This window comes from Mustela erminea, chromosome 2, assembly GCF_009829155.1.
Source record: "Mustela erminea isolate mMusErm1 chromosome 2, mMusErm1.Pri, whole genome shotgun sequence".
In the NCBI taxonomy this organism is placed as follows: Eukaryota; Metazoa; Chordata; class Mammalia; order Carnivora; family Mustelidae; genus Mustela; species Mustela erminea.
In genome coordinates, this window is record NC_045615.1 from 93,290,082 (window position 1) to 93,309,503 (window position 19,422).

The following is a 19,422-nucleotide window of genomic DNA, read 5'->3' on the forward strand; positions in this document are numbered from 1 at the left end:
ATGTCATGTACAATAAGAAGTACCTTTTTGCTAACAAGTTAGAGACATAACTCCTTTCTTTTTGATGTAAAACTTTCTAGACTGATCTTTTGCAAGGTCATCTAGTAATAAGAAAATGTCTCCCAAGTTCTGGCTAACAAAGAATTCATTTTGTTCAAATATATTCTTAAAAATAGGTAATAATAATAATAAAATAATAAATAAGTTATTCTGGAGAATAACTACTTATTATTACCACCCTCTAATATAAAATATATGAAAAATATTTTCTGTTAAAATTTTAAAATTGTTCAGTCAAGGAGCATAGTATCTTGGCTAATTTACAAAGTGAAAAGAGGGGCACTGGGTTACTCAGTTGATTAGGCAACTGAGTCTCGGTTTCAGCTCAGGTCATGATTTCATGGGTAGGGAGATCGAACCCTGCATGTGGTTCCTCACTCATCAGGAAGTCTGCTTAAAAGATTCACTCCCTCTGCCTCCCGCCGCCAATCGCTCCAGCTCTCCCTCTCTCTCACTTCCAAATAAATAAATAAATAAACCTACCTTTAAAAAACAAAGTGAAAAGAAATCAAACATCCAATTACAATCAAACACTAACCTTAAAGTAGGAGAATAAGGGTTATCTGTTATAAAAACGTCATTCTATCTTAATAATGCCTACATGAAAGAGTTGAAATGGGTTGTATTCCTTCTTCCCTAATGTATATACTCAATGAAAAAAAAATTACAGAAACATAAAAAATTTTAAAAATAACAATTATCCTATCTCATTTCCTAATCCCACCCCCCAAGGGGTAATTAAGTGCTGTAAATAGGTTGCGTTTTTTGCACTGTCCCGACTTTTTTTGTGAATGGGAAAAAGAAGTCCTCATGAGTAGTTTCCAGTACATAAAAAAATTAAAATGATGACATTTAGAAATGCTTAATTCCATTTGACTTGCTCCTCTGCCCCTAAACCCAGAGGCCTTAACTGTCAACTATGCCCTTATGATGAAATTTAAAATGACCCACCACATAGCAATAATACAATCCGGAACTTTAAATTAGCTACTACACTTGGCGATTCTTTGTCTTTCCTCACCTTTCCCCAACCCTCTCTACTCCATAGTATTATATCCTTGAATGCTTGTTTTTCTCAATTTAGTTGGTAAGCTTCTTTGAGGCCAAGCCCCATGTTTTATTCAACTTTGAATCACTTATTCCTAGGAGCCATGACACTGTTTGTATATAACAAGTACTTTGTACATGATAAATGTTACGCTTACCAGTGTCTCAAGTGTACGTAATAACTGTCATATGAAGGAGGAAGGGGGAGAATTTATCTGCTGCTTCAAATGTTTGAAAAGAAATGGTCTTAGCTTAACAGCAAATATTAACTTTATCTAAAGAACAATTTCAGGAGGTGTTAATTTATGTGATCTGATTTGTGACAGAGCAATTTTACAACATGGCAAGTTTATATGCTTAATTTATGTGATCTGATTTGTGACAGAGCAATTTTACAACATGGCAAGTTTATATGCTTCCTCTGCTATATTCGAAGCACCATGAATGCACGTACGTTGCCTGTCTCTTCTACCCCTCTAGCCCACGCCTAAAATACTGCTTGGCATATAATAGATGCTCAATGAATATTTATTGATGAATTAATTAATAGTAATTTGGTACATCATCTAATATAAACCCAAAAAAATTTTAGTATCTTTTCACCCCCAATAACAATATTCTGTGATGGGTATAACTCAGTATCACAAGAAGCTACTGTATTAACTGGGTTTTCATGATGGCAGAAGCTCTCTTTCAGTGCTGTCATTCCTAATAGTCTAGACAATGGTTCTCAAAGTGATCCTTGTGCCAATAGCATCACCTGGGGACTTGTTAAAAATGTAAATTTTCAAGTCCCATCCCAGATCCATTGGGTCAGAAGTTCTGGAGGTGCGGCTAGCAACCTGTATTTTAACAAGTGCTCCAGAAAATTCTGATGTATGTTCAAGTTTGAGAACCACTGGCCACAGAAATCTTTGTCATGGAAATAGAGGGATCTCAAAACACAAACAGGTCATTAAATATTAAATGAGGCTTTAAAGAAATATACTAAATGTTCAAATATCAAAGTGTCTCAGGATAAAGGAAATTAGGTCAATCAATTAAGGGACATAAAAAATTACCACTACATAGTCGAGGGCCTTTTTTTTTCCTTAGCAGGGATCATGAAAGTGTATTCAATTAGCAACATTTAAAATGGCTTTTAGGGGGCGCCCTGTGGCTCAGTGGGTTAAAGCCTCTGCCTTCAGCTCCAGTAGAGATCCCAGGACTCTGGGATAGAGCCCCACATCAGGCTCTTGGCTCAGCAGGGAGCCTGCTTCCTCCTCTTTGTCTGCTCCCTGCTTACTTATGATCTCTGTCTGTTAAATAAATAAAATCTTTTAAAAAAAATAAATTATTTAAATAAAATGGCTTTCAGATGCCTTCAATGAGTTATTAGGAAAAAAAGAATAGCAATAGGGAAGAATATAGAGTAGGGAAGTATGAGAAAAAGGTGGATGACACCTAAAATAATATATGGATGAGACCTAGAAAAACTGTTTTTTAGATTCTAATTGAAGTTAAGCACTTTAATTTTAAATAAAGGCAGAAATCACAGTAGTTTCAGCAACATCTATGATATCATAACCAGGAGAAACATCAATATGTTCATATTATAGTTGCTACAGATACCTCAAAATATAATTTATGGTCATCACTACTATGAAATTATAGGCATAAGTTAAATCTGCCACTAGCTCTCATTGTTTAATGCATTATTAAAGAAGCATATGCATTAATACATCACAATTAAAAATAGTCTAAAAGCTATGTTTCAATGTATTGGGTTCCTCTATAATCCTAAATATTGTATTTTCTATATTTAAAAAAAATTGTTGTGAGAAGACCCACAGGCTGAATTCACCATATGATCAAAGAGGCCCATGACACAAAAAGATGGAAAAACTCTACAAAAGTTAATAGCTGTGTTGAAAATGTTCTTGACCTCATTTAAATGATGCCCTTTCATGAACCTAAGAAAACTCATAGGCCTCTTTCCCAGTTTGCAAGTAGGCATTGACGATACGTAAGGGACAATGACTTCTTCTGAAACAGAATTATACCAAGGCACCCAGCTTTGAATTCTGAAAAGAAAGGCCAGCCATGCAACTAACTTAATCTCTATAATTTTTAGCTTAGTTTGGGCAATGAGCATACCTATAACTCAGACCTACACAAGCAGACAATTTAGTGGAAGGTGAATAAGAACAGTTAACTAGCTCTGAATGAGAAGCTAAGGAGTTCAGACTTTATTTTAGGTAACGCTTTGCTTGTTTTAGTTTTCATTTACAATACTATTTGGGAAACAACTAAATTTGTGTAAGAAACAGACTTCATTAAAAACTCTTAAAGGCTTCCCATTGCCCTTTAGATAAGGCCAAACACGTACAAACCTTATAAAGTCCTCAGCAATTAGACTTTACCTCTTTAACTTCATTTTAATCCCCTTTCCTTTTCATAATCCATATTCCAGCCATACTGAATTCCCTTCTACAACTCAAATAGGCCATGTTCTCCTTCCTCCAGACTTCCTACCATGCCATACTCTGCTTGACTAATTACTTCAAACCCTTCAAATCTGTTCAAATGCTACTTCCTCAGGCAGGCATTCTCTGCCCTCCTAGGCATTCCCCAGCTGTATACTCCCTAAACTTTTCATTAATCCTATCATAACGCTCATCACATTTGATTATAATAACATGTTTAATTGTTCATTTCTCCACATAGCTGAAAGCCTGGTGAGAGGAAAGAGAGGGTCTTGTTTACCCTAAGACACTCGGCTCTGAGCCTGACATGCTGCAGCCCTTGGTTAAGAGCTGGCAGAGGATGAATGGATGGATAATTTACCTAGAAATGTGTTTTAAAGCATTCCTACATTTAAGAACCTTCAGCAAGAGCTGCGTGGGTGGCTCAGTTGGTTAAGCCTCTGCCTTTGGCTCAGGTCATGATCCCAGTGTCCTGGGATGGAGTCCCACTTTGGGCTCTCTGCTCAGCAGGGAGCCTGCTTCTCCCTCTCCCTCTGCAGGCCTCTCCTCCTGCTTGCTCTCTCTCTCTCTGTGTCAAATAAATAAAATCTTTTTAAAAAATGAATAAAAATTACATAGACACATTGTTATTAGTGAAATTAGAAGTTAACTAGTGTTTTAAAAACTAAAAAGTCTGGGGCAACTGGGCGGCTCAGTCTGTTGATTTTGGCTCAAGTTGTGATTTCAGGGTCATGAGATTGAGATTTTCTTTCTCCCTTTCCCTTTGCCCTTCCTCCTGCTAGAGGGCGAGTGCTTCCTCTCTCTCTCTCTCTCTCTCTCTCTTAAATAAATAAATAAAATCCTTTAAAAAACAAATAAAAATAAAAACAAAGTCTGAGCACAAAGGAATGAGTGCTACTAGTTTCCAAGAGCAAACACCCTTAGTTGATCTGTTCTCTAGATATACTTATCTTCCCTAATATATAAAACATGATTCTTATAGCATACAAATACCATTTAAAATTATTCCTTTTCGTTTCTGTTTTATTAACTGACAAGGTAGTTTTTTACTTTTGGCCACTATTTTTTTCCTTCACATGACAATCTGTAAAACATATATTCAAGTGCACTAAAAATCAATGGCTATTTTAAAGAGTCCTTAAAGGATCCTGTTTTAAAATTATAGTTTAGAAAGCAGAAGCTTCATTTCATTTTCTTCTTGGATCACAAAATCTGATTAAAAAGTAACAATTATGATAAAACTCTATTGATTGAAGAAGTAATGTGTCATATTAAAACACTTTTTCATCTTCTATACTCTTCATAATTTAACACCTTATAATTACTTTGTATACTTTTAAACAATACAGTTAAATGATTTTTCACTTAAACACCCTCTGTTAAAAGACAGTAAAGAGTTTAGAGACCTTACTTAGCATATATATGGACTTCTACAACCACAACTCACCTCCATTTTTATAAACCTGATATTTTAATGTGCAATTCCCAGTAAATAGGAATTTCAGGAAGACTCATAATTGCATGATACCATATTTCATTAATTCTAAGATGTACTTTTTTCACATTTTAACATCTCTGAAATCAGGATGTACCTTACAATTAATGGTATCCTAAAATTTGTAATTGGCAGCACTTATTTCTTCTAGTGGTCTAAAAATGTTTCTTACAACAGATGGTATCTTAGGCTAAATGAAATATAGTTATGAAAATATTAAAAACTTTTCTCTAATAATGCTTTCTAACTCATCTAAATCACAATACAATTATAATTCAAACAGTTCTAGAATCAATACTAAATGAACTTAAGATTCACATTTTACCTTTTTAGAAAACTAGTGACTAGGATAAGCTCAAAAAAAATGGATAATTAAAAGAAAACACTTCTTTAAAAAATGTAGGAAAAACTCTAGATTTAAGAAGAAGAAATAACAGAAATGGGAAAAAAAAAAAAAAAACTTGAAGATGTTCAGTCAGTAGTAGCTACCATGGAAGTGGAGGCATGAAATAGCCCTAGAGCTTAATCTATAAAAAGAAACAAATATTAGGAACATGGCAGGGGTTAACAGAGATAACAAACTGTCTAGGAGGAAAGATACTGTTGTATTATTTCTCCCTCCTAAGGGAGGAATCATTGTCACCCTTTAAGCAAAAATATGGAATAGGTAATTGAAATAATTGTAATTAAATGTAAAATTGTAAACATTCTTAGTAAATTAAAAACCAACCTACCAGCATTGTCTTCCTTCTGGCTCAATCTGTTTCACCTTCAGGTAATCCTAGGATAGGGGCTCCTTTTCAGATCCCCAGTTTTTCATGTCGATCTTCTACCTCCCTGTGGCAACAATATTTTCTAATTAAAAGAGTCCTTTTGTGCCACAGGGAGGATTTCTGATGGTATAACAAATACAAAAGTTACCACAGCTCATCATGAAGTCAACTTAGTCTTGAGATTTTTCAAGAAAGAAATCTGGCTCCTGAACTTATTTTTCAAGACAGAAATCTGGTTTTATTTTTTTTTTAATTGCATTTCAAAAAGCTACTTTCATTTACTTAAAAAAAAAAAAAGGCAGTGCTTTCTTGTTGAATTAGGTAAAAATTCTTATCATTTGTCTTTTCAACTAATCTCTAAACACAATTTTGTTGATCACAAAAAGAAGGTAAGTTTTCTTGATCATTTCTTTAACTATTAACACCAAATTTTTATATTTTGATACCTGGTTAAGAACCAAAGTCCTACTCCTAATCAGAAGAGAGAAGTAGGAAGCTACCAGACTGCTTTCAGCCAATGTCTATTAGTAAAGCTTAGCAAATCTACTTGTATTATATAACATAATGTTAATTTTGCTTAAAATGTACATTTAAAAAAGGCCAGCAAGAAATATCAAAAGCAATACTTGCTGTTCCCTTGCTGGTAAGTGACTTTCACTGTTTGTTTTCCTTTGTAATACTTCCCAATTTCTCCAATGAGCATGTGTTGATTTTCTTAGAAGAAAAAAATCAAATTTAGCTGTAAGTATAAATGATTAAAACCTACTATGACTTTAAGATGAAGTTAATCTAATATCACAACATTATGGCTCTGATATATTTTGGATGGCCATACTGATGTTTTTGGATGACTACCTTTTTATATTTTAAATAACCCTAAGGTATTCAATGTTCAGCATATTAACAAAAAAGAAAATATATTTAGATCTTACATAGATGATTCTTGATTATGCTGCCATACTGAGCCAAAACTCAAATCTATTTCAATCTGTATTTCCTAACAATTATGTGTTAAACACTATATTATATACTATGTTCAACAAAATTAAGAAGTATGGTCCCTGTCTTTGAGAGACTCATACATCCACTCTGAAAACAAAAGGAGTTCGCATACACACAAGAGCAGTATGAGAAAGTACACGGTCAAGAGCCTTAGTCCAGATGGTCTCACAGAGGATCAGGAATGGGAGAGTTTAATGTAGGCAGTTTAATCACTGTGGAGAGTTTTGTGCAGTGGGGCCTTAAAAAAATGGATAAAACCTAATCACAGTCTTGACAGCAAACTGTATTTGAGCAAAAGCTCAGAAGCATAAATAGCACAGTTCATGCAAGAGGCAATAAGGAAAGCAGCTAGAATACAGTGTTTCAATAGGTAAGAAGACCAGATTGAAAGGATCTACTTCTGGATGATTCCGTGAGTCACGGAATTTAGCAGAGGAGTGGCTTTTGACATCTGATAAACAAAGAGCTTCAGGAGAAGGCTAAAGGTAGGTGCCAAAGCACAGTAAGTCAAGGAAAATGAACAGACTGAAGGTATAGAGCTTTTTTTTTTTTTTTAAGTGGAAGTGAGAGGAAAGAGAAAAATACAACAGAAAAGCAAACAAATGTTCTGTTTTAACCTTCTCCATATTTGAAGGCATAAGGAAAGGTTCTAATGAAGTTAAGGGGATACTTACGGAGCACTTACTACATCAAAAGCACTGTGCTTTATATCTTTATTTTATGTAGTCCTCACGACCTTGAGTCACTAGTTTATGACAACGAAAGAGACTCTGAAAACGTTAAATACTGATAGGTAAGTAGTAAAGTCACAACTAAGTAACCATCACAACTGAAGTCACAACTAAGTAACCATCAATATTCTTCCCTTTGCACTGGGTCAGTGGAAAGCGTTGGTAGGGGATTAGAGGGAAGAAGGAGAAGAAAATCAGAGTCCTTATTCCCTGGCTCCTCTCTGTGGCATCATCCTCAAGCCAGCTGCATCCTTTGCTCAAAGGTCCCAGATTCTCCCAAGGTAACCCTCTTTCCAGGGCTCTCTTCTTCTGGGTTCCAGCAACAATTCTCTCCCTTTGGGCCTCCGGCCAAAGGACAGAAACAGCGCTGCTGCCGCCGCCTCTGGACTACTGTTCTATTTCTTATGCTCTCCCCACACTTGACCATATATTTATAACGAGTCATTCTGACATTTTTTAAATTATCCTAATTTGAGTATGACATTTCCTTTGTGATGGGATCCTGGCTATATATTTGTGCATCTTTAAATGCTTAAATATTTCTCCTTAGATGTTCTGCTTCAACTCAAAATCAACACACCTACTACCAAACTTACCTGCTTCCCAAAACAGTCTTGCCTTCCTCAAATCACTATATGATACTATGACCATCACTTAAGGTAAAAAAAAAAACTGAGTGGTATCTTAGCTAACTATGCCTCTCCCCCTAATTTGTCATGTCAAAGATTGTTAGAGCATATATAGTAGTATTGCTTATATCAGCCCCTTCTGTTCCTATCATTTCTACCTTGTTTTGCTCAAGTCATGTCTTAACTCATACAACAACAGCTAGTCTTGCCTCATCCCCTCCCCTACAATCATCCACTATCTCCTGAGAAACTAATTACATCGTAGTTTCTACTCAAAACCTTCCAAACCATTTTGCTTCTTACATACCTAATCACTAAATCTTGGTTTAAATCACAGTGTAGTCACAACTCCTAATGGAACCCCCTGTCACGGTTTCATTTACTCAGTATCTTCTAAACGTGCCTTGAACTGGAATATTCCCATTACTAATTATATTTCCCTCAGCCTACAATACCTTTCACTTACCTCCTATCTGCCCATCCAAACCTTACCATCTGTCCCCCTTCCTTTCTTCAAACCTTCCCTAATCCTGTAAACTGAGCTTTCTTCTTCTGAAAATGTCTTTGAATTTATAAGTAACACCCTATTGGTCCTATACTGCTTTATATTTTCTTTTTTTTTTTAAGATTTTATTTATCTATTTGTCACAGAGAGATCACAAGCAGGCAGAGAGGCAGGCAGAGAGAGGAGGAAGCAGGCTCCCTGCTGAGCAGAGAGCCCAATGTGGGGCTCGATCCCGGGACCCTGAGATCATGACCTGAGCCAAAGGCAGAGGCTTAACCAACTGAGCCACCCAGTTGCCCCCATACTGCTTTATATTTTCAATATGATTTATATTACATATAAGTACATTATTAACCCCTTGAAGGAAGGAAACATGCTGAAAACGGTACCCTTGCACATAAGAAATGCAAACTATTTACTGGTGTGTTATCATAAATTAAAGTCAAAGTTTAAGAGGATAAGTACAGCAAGTTAAGGTGCAAGATGTAGAAGCAGATCCTAAACAGCTCAATCTTCTCAGCTAAGCCTTAGGATTTCTATCAAAACTTGTCTACTATGGATTGCATTGGTATAAACTTACTACTTTTTATTTTTACTTTTTTAAACTTACTCCTTTTTAAAAGGTAACCTATAATAGCCTTTTAAAATTTGTATGTACTTTATACATATGTACATATATATGGTTTTTTAAGAGTGAACGTAAAGACTGCATTTTCAACTCTTAGTAGGGAATCCCAGAGACTCCCTTCCAGCCCCAACTCAGCACCTCTTGTCTTTCTAGCAGGTCTCCAGAGCTGCTGGGCTCTGCAGCCACTGGCAAAGGTATTTCCAGCCTGCCAGTCAAGACCACCCTTCATTCATACTTCACTGCTATTCCTCAAAGACTCTTTATGATTTCTGACATCCAATTATCATCAAAAAGCATCTATTGTTTTAAAAAGGCAACTTATAACTTTAGATGAATACACTTAAAGTCTCAAACATATTTGGTTCTTCCTATAAAATTTGAGAGGATTACTATTACTCATAAACTCTGAGGAAAATGTAGATTTTCTCTGTCTATAAAAGACATTTACGACTAACAAGATGAGAAATTATTTTATACATAAAATAAGATGGCTGAATATACACCACTATGTAATTTTAATACTCCTGCCTGGATTTCATCATGAACATTGTCTCTTGTATAGACATATACATATGGGTATACAGGAATAAAAGTAGAAAAATTTCTATGTAAACATGCAGAGAACTGATATAACAGGTCACTAAATATAATTATGAACATTTTTTAGGCTAATATAATCTAAGTTATAATGTAGAAGTATTCCAGGAAGCATTTCCTAGATGTACAAAAGGAAATTCTGTTCTATACGGATCTCTTGTCCACCAATTCACCAAATAAAAACCACTGTAGACATCTTATAAATATTTCTTTCCTTTTCTTCCCAGTCAGCTTCTTCTCTAAAGCCTATATATATATGGAATTTAAGTTAAAAATTTATAGCACCACAAGAATGAACCTGATCCTAATTCACTACCTAAAAGGAAATACATCAGGATAAGTCATAACAACATTTATTTATCTGTATATATTCTAGATGTCAGAAGAATGAAAATTTATTCAGATTTTAACTTTTTAAAAATGTGTTTTATTCTTTACGAGATGCCTGACTGGCTTAGTCGGTAGAGCATGGGACTCTTGACCTTGGAGTTGTAAATTCAAGCCCCATGTTGGGTGTAGAGATTACTTAAAAATAATACCTTTTTTAAAACTTATTTTATTCTTTAAATAAAAACAAAATTAAGTTTGGGACGCCTGGGTGGCTCAGTTGGTTAAGCCACTGCCTTCGGCTTAGGTCATGATCCCAGCATCCTGGGATCGAGTCCTACATTGGGCCCCTTGCTCAGCAGGGAGCCTGCTTCTCCCTCTGCCTCTGCCTGTCATTCTGTCTGCCTGTGCTCACTCTCTCTGACAAATAAATAAATAAAATCTTTAAAAAAACAAAACAAAACTAAGTTCAGATTAACTGATTCTAAACTAATGTATATATATTAACAATCCTTATAAACTTGCATTAAAAACCTATGAGCCGGGCGCCTGGGTGGCTCAGTGGGTTAAGCCGCTGCCTTCGGCTCAGGTCATGATCTCAGGGTTCTGGGATCGAGTCCCACATCAGGCTCTCTGCTCAGCAGGGAGCCTGCTTCCCTCTCTCTCTCTCTCTCTCTCTCTGCCTGCCTCTCTACCTACCTATGATCTCTCTCTGTCAAATAAATAAATAAAATCTTTAAAAAAAAAAAAAAAACCTATGAGCCATAATATTTTCAAATAACTCAGTATATTGTAGTCTCAAGTTCCACATGTCTTATGATAAGTAAATGGGAGTGTTTTAAATTGTTCTGATTATACTTGTATTAGATGTATGAGCCAGTAGACTTCAGTCTGAATTTGGTATTGCCTTTAAAAGAATTATAAATGAATTCTAAGTTTTACAGTGTTATTCTGTAAAGAGAGACAAGAATAGCTATACTATACTATTCTTCATTTTTTGAGGTAGTAAAGCAAACATAGATTTTTAAAAATGAGCCAGAATGAAATTTAAAATGTTTAAATGAACTTCTCAGTTTCTTCTAGACTATTTTAGAATAATGTAAGTTATTTACTAACATTTCCTTTTAGTGCTAAAGAAAACCAATCTAAAAAATATTATCAACTAGTCAGAAACCATTTTCAAAATATGACAAAAGTAGGAACGCCTGGGTGGCTCAGTCAGTTAAGCCGCTGCCTTCCGGTCGGGTCATGATCCCAGAGTTCTCGGATCGAGTCCCACACTGGGCTCCTTGCTTGTCAGGGAGCCTGCTTCTCTCTCTACCTCTGCCTGCTACTCTGCCTGCTTGTGCATGTTCTCTCTCTCTCTGACAAATAAATAAATAAAATCTTTTTTAAAAATCACAAAAGTAACTATTCTTTAACCAGACTATGTATATCCTCTTTTTCAATATTACAATCATTCTTATCTCTCCCCTGCAAATGATTATCCCCATCCTCAGAGTTCAAGATAACTAAGAAAATAAAATCCCTTGAATAGATTATATTTGCTTCCTATTTTGGAATTGTTTTTACATGAGTAATTTAATTAATGAAGCACTGATCATCAATTATACAACCCATAAGATTTGGCTGACCTGTACTGGTATTTTAATGTGATAAATATGTATAATTTTCTACTAATGGGAATTTGGTACTATAACTTTCATACTTTACAAAGTTTCCAGTTTGCTACCAAAATCAGAGTCTTATTTTTTTGATCAAAACATTTTCCAGAAATTTCAAACAGGTTCTCTTTTTTTTATTCAACTGAAGCTATCATACTTTTTTTTCTTGTGCTATTAGTTTTGTTTAGTTACACCCTAGTTACACTCCTATAATAAAATCAGTTACAATACCTACTTCAAAATATCATCCTGCATAATACTTTTAACTATACTTCCTATTCTTTTCCTCAAGAAGAAAATTTATGTCTGCCATGATGCTTCTAGCTTCAGACTGGAAAACTCTCCAAAACTCTCAAAAAAACACACATGTGTCTTCCTACCACTTGCATTATCTACTGTAAATCAAGTACCACTCCAGGCCAGTCACAGAGCCTATATAAAGTGTTTCGCTACCTAATCTGAGAAAATGAAGTGACTATCACTTCACCTGGGGTTTGCTGGCACTATTGTCATCATTGCTCTGCAGAGCCAGGTAACTTTTAATCCCGCAGCTCAATAAAAAATACAACTGTAGGAAAAAAGGAAAATCAAAATAAAACTGAAGAAGAACAACAGTAAGCTAGAAGAAGCTAGTAGTCTTAGGGAATGCTACTGGCATCAAATATTCAAAATTTTAGTCACAGGACTTCAGTACATTTATAGAAACTTATCTAAATACTTAAGAATGATGGGGCATCAGGGTGGCTCAGTCAGTTAAGCATCCAACTCAACCTCAGCTCAGGTCTTGATCTCACAGTCGTGAGTTCAAGCCCCATGTTGGGCTCCATGGTGGCCATACATACATACATACATAAATATTTAAGAGTGTTTATTAGAATTGTAAACCAAGTATAAGGATTCTTTTTCTCCATTAAGAGCTGAAGGTAAATTTTAATGTTTATTATTACAAAATAGTCACTATAATCTTTCTGGTAAAATACTCTATTTTCTTTATGGCCAGTGGCAAAAATGAAAATCTTTCTAAGAATTATATATATTAATCTCCAACTAAACATATAATTATCTCACCATAAAAAGACTGAAATATCAAAATTTCTCAGAAGACAAAAAGGGAAGGAGACTCTGATACACTGCTACAAAGATGCTTCTGATCTAAGAAAAAAGGAATCATACTTCTCCACCAATATCAATTCAAAGAAACACTTAATCTGTCATAGAATGAGACTACTGTCTTTATTTTTGAATTAAAAAGTTACTCTCATATACTAGCCTATGGACTTCACACTCTCAGGGGAAAAAATGATAATTTTATTATTATGGGCCTGTAATCTTGTTCTGAGGGTCCATGATATGAGACCTGTTACACTAAAAAGAATTGTAATGTAGAACTGTATGTCAGTTCCCTTAAATAAGAGATATTTCACTGGTTTCCAAGCAAAAAGAGGTTCTTTGGTATAGTACTCATCACAATAGTAATAGTGACACAAAATAAGGAGTTACAAATAATGAACATTTTATGAGATGTCTACCTGTTTCCACATTCTCGGTCTCAACTTCTTGTTCTTCTGCCACATCTTGCATCATGTAAGTCTCATCATCATAGACCAGAACCTGGGCTGCATAGCCCTGCTCTAATCTGGCACTTGGAACTGGCTCCACAATCACTGCTGGATAGTCAGAAACCTTTTCACTTTCCTACAAGAGCAAATTGAGAAAATAATCAACCTTTTTATTCACAAATTCTCAATTTACTTATAAATACTTGAGTTCCCATAGTCTCAAGCAGGCTACACAATGAGTGTCATATACTATAATTACGAATGTAAAAACCAAAACAGATGAAAAGGGAACTTTAATAATCAAGTCTCAGGAGGTGACATTTTAAATAAGCAGGGCTTTAGGATTAAGATGACAAATTAAAAACATGCATATCATTGCACTATCTCATGAAACCCACAAAAACAAGTAAATGACTTCTCAACACAAACCCGTAAGGAGAAGACCTAAGAGCAACAGAATCTTGGGAGATTGAAAGTGGATGGTAAGTGTATTGAAATGGTTTAGCAAACCCAAGAAAGCCAAACACAGCCTGGCAGCAAAAAGAAGCTGAGAGACAACACACTTTACACTGGAGAGCCCACAGAAAGCAATTCCCATCACTCCTGGAAATGGAGCAGCAGGTGTAGAGAAAGAGGAGGGGTTCAAACAGGAAGATTCCATTAAAGCTGTCTGGAAAGCATTTTGATTCCTAGATGATTCCCTCGCATGATGCTAGGCAACTGGCCCTCACCTCAGGAGAAGACTGGAGAATTAACTTTCTGGTGATGGAAAAACAAAAGCATCTTTGAGGAATATTAGGCATATTTGCTTGTATCGGTATTGCACCAAAAACAGAGTTTTCAATCAGCTTTTTAGACCTCCACTCTTAATGATGAGCAGGCAGCCAAGTATTACTAGTCATCTAAGGAAGAGCCTCTACCACCGAAATTATACTTATACGTACACACCCACACACATATGGGGCATATTCTTCATAGAAATAAGGTATTATAGCCATAAAACAAGAACGGAATACAATTTAATCAAGATTTAAAAAGAAAGAGTTCAGAAGTTAAAAACATGACAGTTGAAATAAAAAAGACAGAGGCTTGGAAGACAAAACTGAAGCAGTCTTCCAGAAACCAGAGAAATAAGATGAATTTTTGAAAAACAGGAGTGAAAAGAGAATGGTATCAGAGGAAAAGTCCAAGAGGTTCAATATCTGAATAACAGAGTTCCAGAAAAAGAAAATGGGATGGGAGAAGGGGGAGGTTGGAAAGAAATTAAAAGACTTCTAGAAAATGTTTAGAGCTGACACATATGAGCTGCCCATTTGAAAGTACCTACCAGATATTTAATATAAAAAATTAAAGAAGACCTACAATGAGGCACACCACTGTAAAATACCACAACACTGGGGAAAAAAAGAAAGATTCTACAAGTTTCTAGAGAGAAAATGCAAGTCACATACAAAGAATATGGACTCAGACTTCAGTCTTCTCAATAATCATATTAAAAGAAAAATGACATTGAAACCATTTCTTCAGATTAGAAAGGAACACTATTTCTTTTTTTAAAGATTTATTTATTTGACAGAGACAGAGAGAGGGAACACAAGCAGGGGGAGTGGGAGAGGGAGAAGAAGGCTTCCTCCGAGCAGGGAGCCCGATGTGGGGCTCGATCCCAGGACCCTAGGATCATGATCTGAGCTGAAGACAGACGTTGAAAGACTGAGCCATCTAAGCACCCCTAGAAAGAAACACTATTTCTAACCTGGAATTCTTCAGCCAGTCAAATCATCTTGTGAAAATTAGGTACTTTCTCAAATTTGCAAGATCTCAAAACATTTACCTTCCATACATCCTTTCTCAAGAAGCAAGTAGAGAATGTATTTCATCAAAACAAAAGTAAAATTTTATTAAGACAACTTAAGATAGAGAATATGGGAGATTCAAAATGGGAGAGAAACACTAGTAATCTTGATGAGGACTGTGAAGAGTAAGCCCAGAATGCCAGCAATGCACTGGATTTATAAGGCAAACAGTCTGGATTGCAGGAACATGTTTCCTGAGACAGAAGAGAAACTGTCATCACCGAGACAACCACCAGCACTGTTCCTAAGGACACAGTGTCCAGATAAGCCTATTCCCCATTTTTATCCATATTTGGCTTACTTTGATGTATCTACCTTGCATTGCTAACTACATCGGTGAAGAACACTCATTTCACCTCCTAGATGTGTCCTACTTTGATCTACTTACTCTTAAGTGTTAGAAGAAGGCAACAAAGAGCTTGGGAAACAAACAAGCAAAAAGCAGAACAGCTTTCCCTGTGATGGCATATACACCTGCTGAACAAACCTGCATCACCAGGTCATACCATTGCCTGAAACCTGACCAAGATGATCCTATGTTTCCAAGAACTAAGTCACGACATTCCTTACTCACTTGCTGAGGAGAACCTCCTGAAACTCTGTGACCGGATGCCAGACTAGACTTCCTTTTCCTGGAAGCTTTAATCTAACTGTGATGATGCTATCATTTCCTAACGCAGTTAGCTTGGGACATTATTCATTTTTTCAAAGTACAACAACATGTTTAGGAGTATCTCCAAAGACAATAAAGCTATAAAGAAAAGTAAAGGAATGGTACCACATAGGTCAGGATAATGGCACCTCTGCGAATATTAAGAGAGGCATACTTCATATTCTAAAATACTACTAAATGCTATTTTATTAACCTGATTGATAAGTAATATTTATTCTTTTTATTCTCAAACTAAACATATATATTTTATACACCTTTCATTTTGTATCAAACATTTCACAAAAAATTTAAATAAATTAAAAATAAAGGTACAATAAATTAAAAATAAACAAGCCCATATGCTGAATATTAACATTGAATTTCCTACTCTGTATGAGGCATAAAAAAGTTTATATTAAAAAAGAAAATCCTGGGGGCGCCTGGGTGGCTCAGTGGGTTAAGCCTCTGCCTTCGGCTCAGGTCATGATCCCAGGGGCCTGGGATCGAGTCCCGCATTGGGCTCTCTGCTCAGCAGGGAGCCTGCTTCTCCTCATCTCTCTCTCTGTCTGTCTCTCTGCCTATTTGTGATCTTTCTCTCTGTCAAATAAATAAATAAAATCTTTAAAAAAAAAAAAAAAAAAGAAAGAAAAAAAAGAAAATCCTGGGGCGCCTGGGTGGCTTGGTCAGTTGAGCAACGGACTCTTGGTTTCACCTCAGGGCATTATCTCAGGGTCCTGGGACTGACCCCCATTTCAGGCTCTGCATTCAGGGGGGAGTCTGCTTCCCCTCTCCCTCTCCTGCCCCCTCTGCCCTATCCCCTGCTCAAGCACTCTCCCTCTCAAATAAATAAATCTTTTTTAAAAATCCCTTCCCACAAATTGGATATACTAACAGTTGAATCTCCATGCTTCTTTCTCAGCTTTATAACTACAACCTACAGGCAACATCACCTAGCTCTAACAGTTGAGGAGCATGGCACAGGTAAAAACTAACAAGATCTCCACTCATCAGAAACTCAGAATGCAACAAGAGAAGTGGCATTTGAGCTAGTACTGACCCAAGCAGTAAATAAAACTCAAGATATTTATAACTTCTTTAATTCCTCTGAAATCTGATAGTATTACTATTAGTAACATTAACCTGAATTATTTTATATTGTGAACTCTCCACCTCCACCTTACCAGTAGGAAATAAATCAAGTTGTCTAAACTATGCAATACTTGAGTCCAGAATTCTGTATAACGTCAACTTGCCCATTTATACTATTTTCCCCACCAACTAGGATTCTAGACCCACTCTTCTCTCTCATATACGTTAGTTGGGTTTTAACATTTCAATGGTTCCATCTTTATTAGAAAAATTCAACTTTTCTTTCTTTTAACCAAACTCCAGATCTTTGCTTCTTATACCTGTATACACTCTCAAAAGATAGTCTCTTTGGCTAGTTATCTACACATACATTGTCATCTGGATTCCACCACCTCAATGAAACTATTCTCTTAAATGTCAATAAGGACTAAATTCTTTTCCTCATCTTCCTTTCCCTTTCTGCAGACTCTTACACACTTATACACTCTTACCTCATTTTAAAAACTATTTCTTCCATCTTTTTCACTCTCTACCACTCTACTTTTAAACATCTCCTCTGATTCTTCCTCCATCTGCAGCGACTGAAATATAGCCAATTAACTAAGGTTCTGTCCTCAGCATTTCCTTTTTTTTTTTCCTTTTTATTTATTTATTTATTTATTTATTTATTTATTTTTTTATTTCCAGCATAACAGTATTCATTATTTCCTTTTTAGTCTATTCTACCTTCTCTGGCAAGGCCACTCATTCTTAGGGTTTATTTTAAAATAGCACCCCTATACTGATGATTACTAAATATTTTTCTTCTTCTCTGACTCATCTCCTGAAGTCCAGAACAAAGTTTTAAACTACCAACTTAACATCAGTACAAGAATAATCAGCTAAGACTCCAAGCTTAACATGTTTAAATGGAACAAACAACAATATCTTTCCCTGTTCTCCCACCCTGTGTTCTTCTCTAAATCTGTTTCTTCATATTAAAAAGAGAGAGAGAAAGAGAAAAAGGTTACCATATTCATACCTCTCAAAGTCCCTTGAAAATTAAATATCCACAAAGTACATATGCTTAGCACAGGGTTTAGAACAGAGTAAATACTCAATTAATGATAGCTAATTGTCATATTATAACACTAGTAACAGTATTCAAACCTACTATTTGCCCTCAACTGTGAAGGGCATCTTTTCACATTACAATCAGAATTGTATTACTTCTTTGTACAAAACGCTTCCATGACTCCCCACTTGTCTAAAAAGAAAACTGAACATATAAAACAATGTTTTTAACACTCTTTGAAGTATAACCCTCAACCCACATTAGGTGTTGAATTGATTCAAATTGGGGGATTATAGAAGACTTCCTAGAACAGGGTCCTGGATGGATTAAAAGGATTTTGATAGATGTGGAAGGCAATTGTAGGCTCATGAGCAAAAGTCATGGAAGCTTTCCCATTTGGGAATTAAGGACGAAGCAAGTAATCAGAGAACTGTGAGAAGTAATGCAGAAAATAAGGCTGTAAATGGGATATATTAATTTTTGGAGCTATTGTAACAAATTAGCATAAACAGGGCTGTAATGCTGCTATTAATATCCCTGCTCTTCCCCTCCCTTCTGTTCTGCTGTATTCTGTATCACCTATGAGTCAGTTTACCAGATCATACAGTAACTGTGCACTTCATTTTAAAAGAACTGTAAAATGGGACGCCTGGGTAACTCAGTTGGTTAAGCAGCTGCCTTCGGCTCAGGTCATGATCCCAGGGTCCTGGGATCGAGTCCCACATCGGGCTCCTTGCTCGGCAGGGAGCCTGCTTCTCCCTCTGCCTCTGCCTGCCATTCTGTCTGCCTGTGCTTGCTCTCTCCCCCTCTCTCTCTGATAAATAAATAAAATCTTTAAAAAAAAAAAGAACTGTAAAATTATATTTCCACTATAAATGTATGAGTTCCAGTGCTCTACATCCTTTCAACACATGGTATCCCTGTTTGTTTGTTTGTTTGTTTATCCAATTAGAGAGAGAAAGAGCACAAGCTGGGGGAGAAGCAGAGGGAGAGGGAGAACCAGGCTCCCCACTAAGCAAGGAGCAGAATGTAGGACTTGATTCCAGGACCCCTGGATCATGACCTGAGCTGAAGGCAAACGCTTAACCAACCCAGCTACCACAACCCTCCAACATATGGTATCCCTGTTATTTTTATCATTGTGTGTAAGTATGTAGTAGTAGCTCCCTGTGGTTTTGTTTCCCTGATATATTAATACTGAATTTCCTACTCTGTATGAGGCAAAAAAAAAGGGTGTTTTTATGTGCACTTATTGGCCATTCATACTATTAACCATTCAAATCTTTTCCCCA

At 36.0% G+C, this 19,422-nt stretch overlaps 1 protein-coding gene across 6 annotated transcripts in view; it reads right to left on the reverse strand.

Annotated features, from left to right (window-relative positions):
• ELF2 (E74 like ETS transcription factor 2) overlaps positions 1–19,422 on the reverse strand; it is a 101,499-nt gene that overhangs the window by 40,346 nt on the left and 41,731 nt on the right. For 5 of the 6 annotated variants that reach the window (XM_032333435.1, XM_032333433.1, XM_032333434.1 and 2 more), the window contains one exon: positions 13,453–13,618. In XM_032333435.1, coding sequence (XP_032189326.1) covers positions 13,453–13,618 — 166 coding nt within the window. Of the gene's footprint in view, positions 1–5,801; positions 5,905–13,452; positions 13,619–19,422 lie in introns of those variants that run through there. The other variant, XM_032333442.1, reaches the window with a different exon arrangement.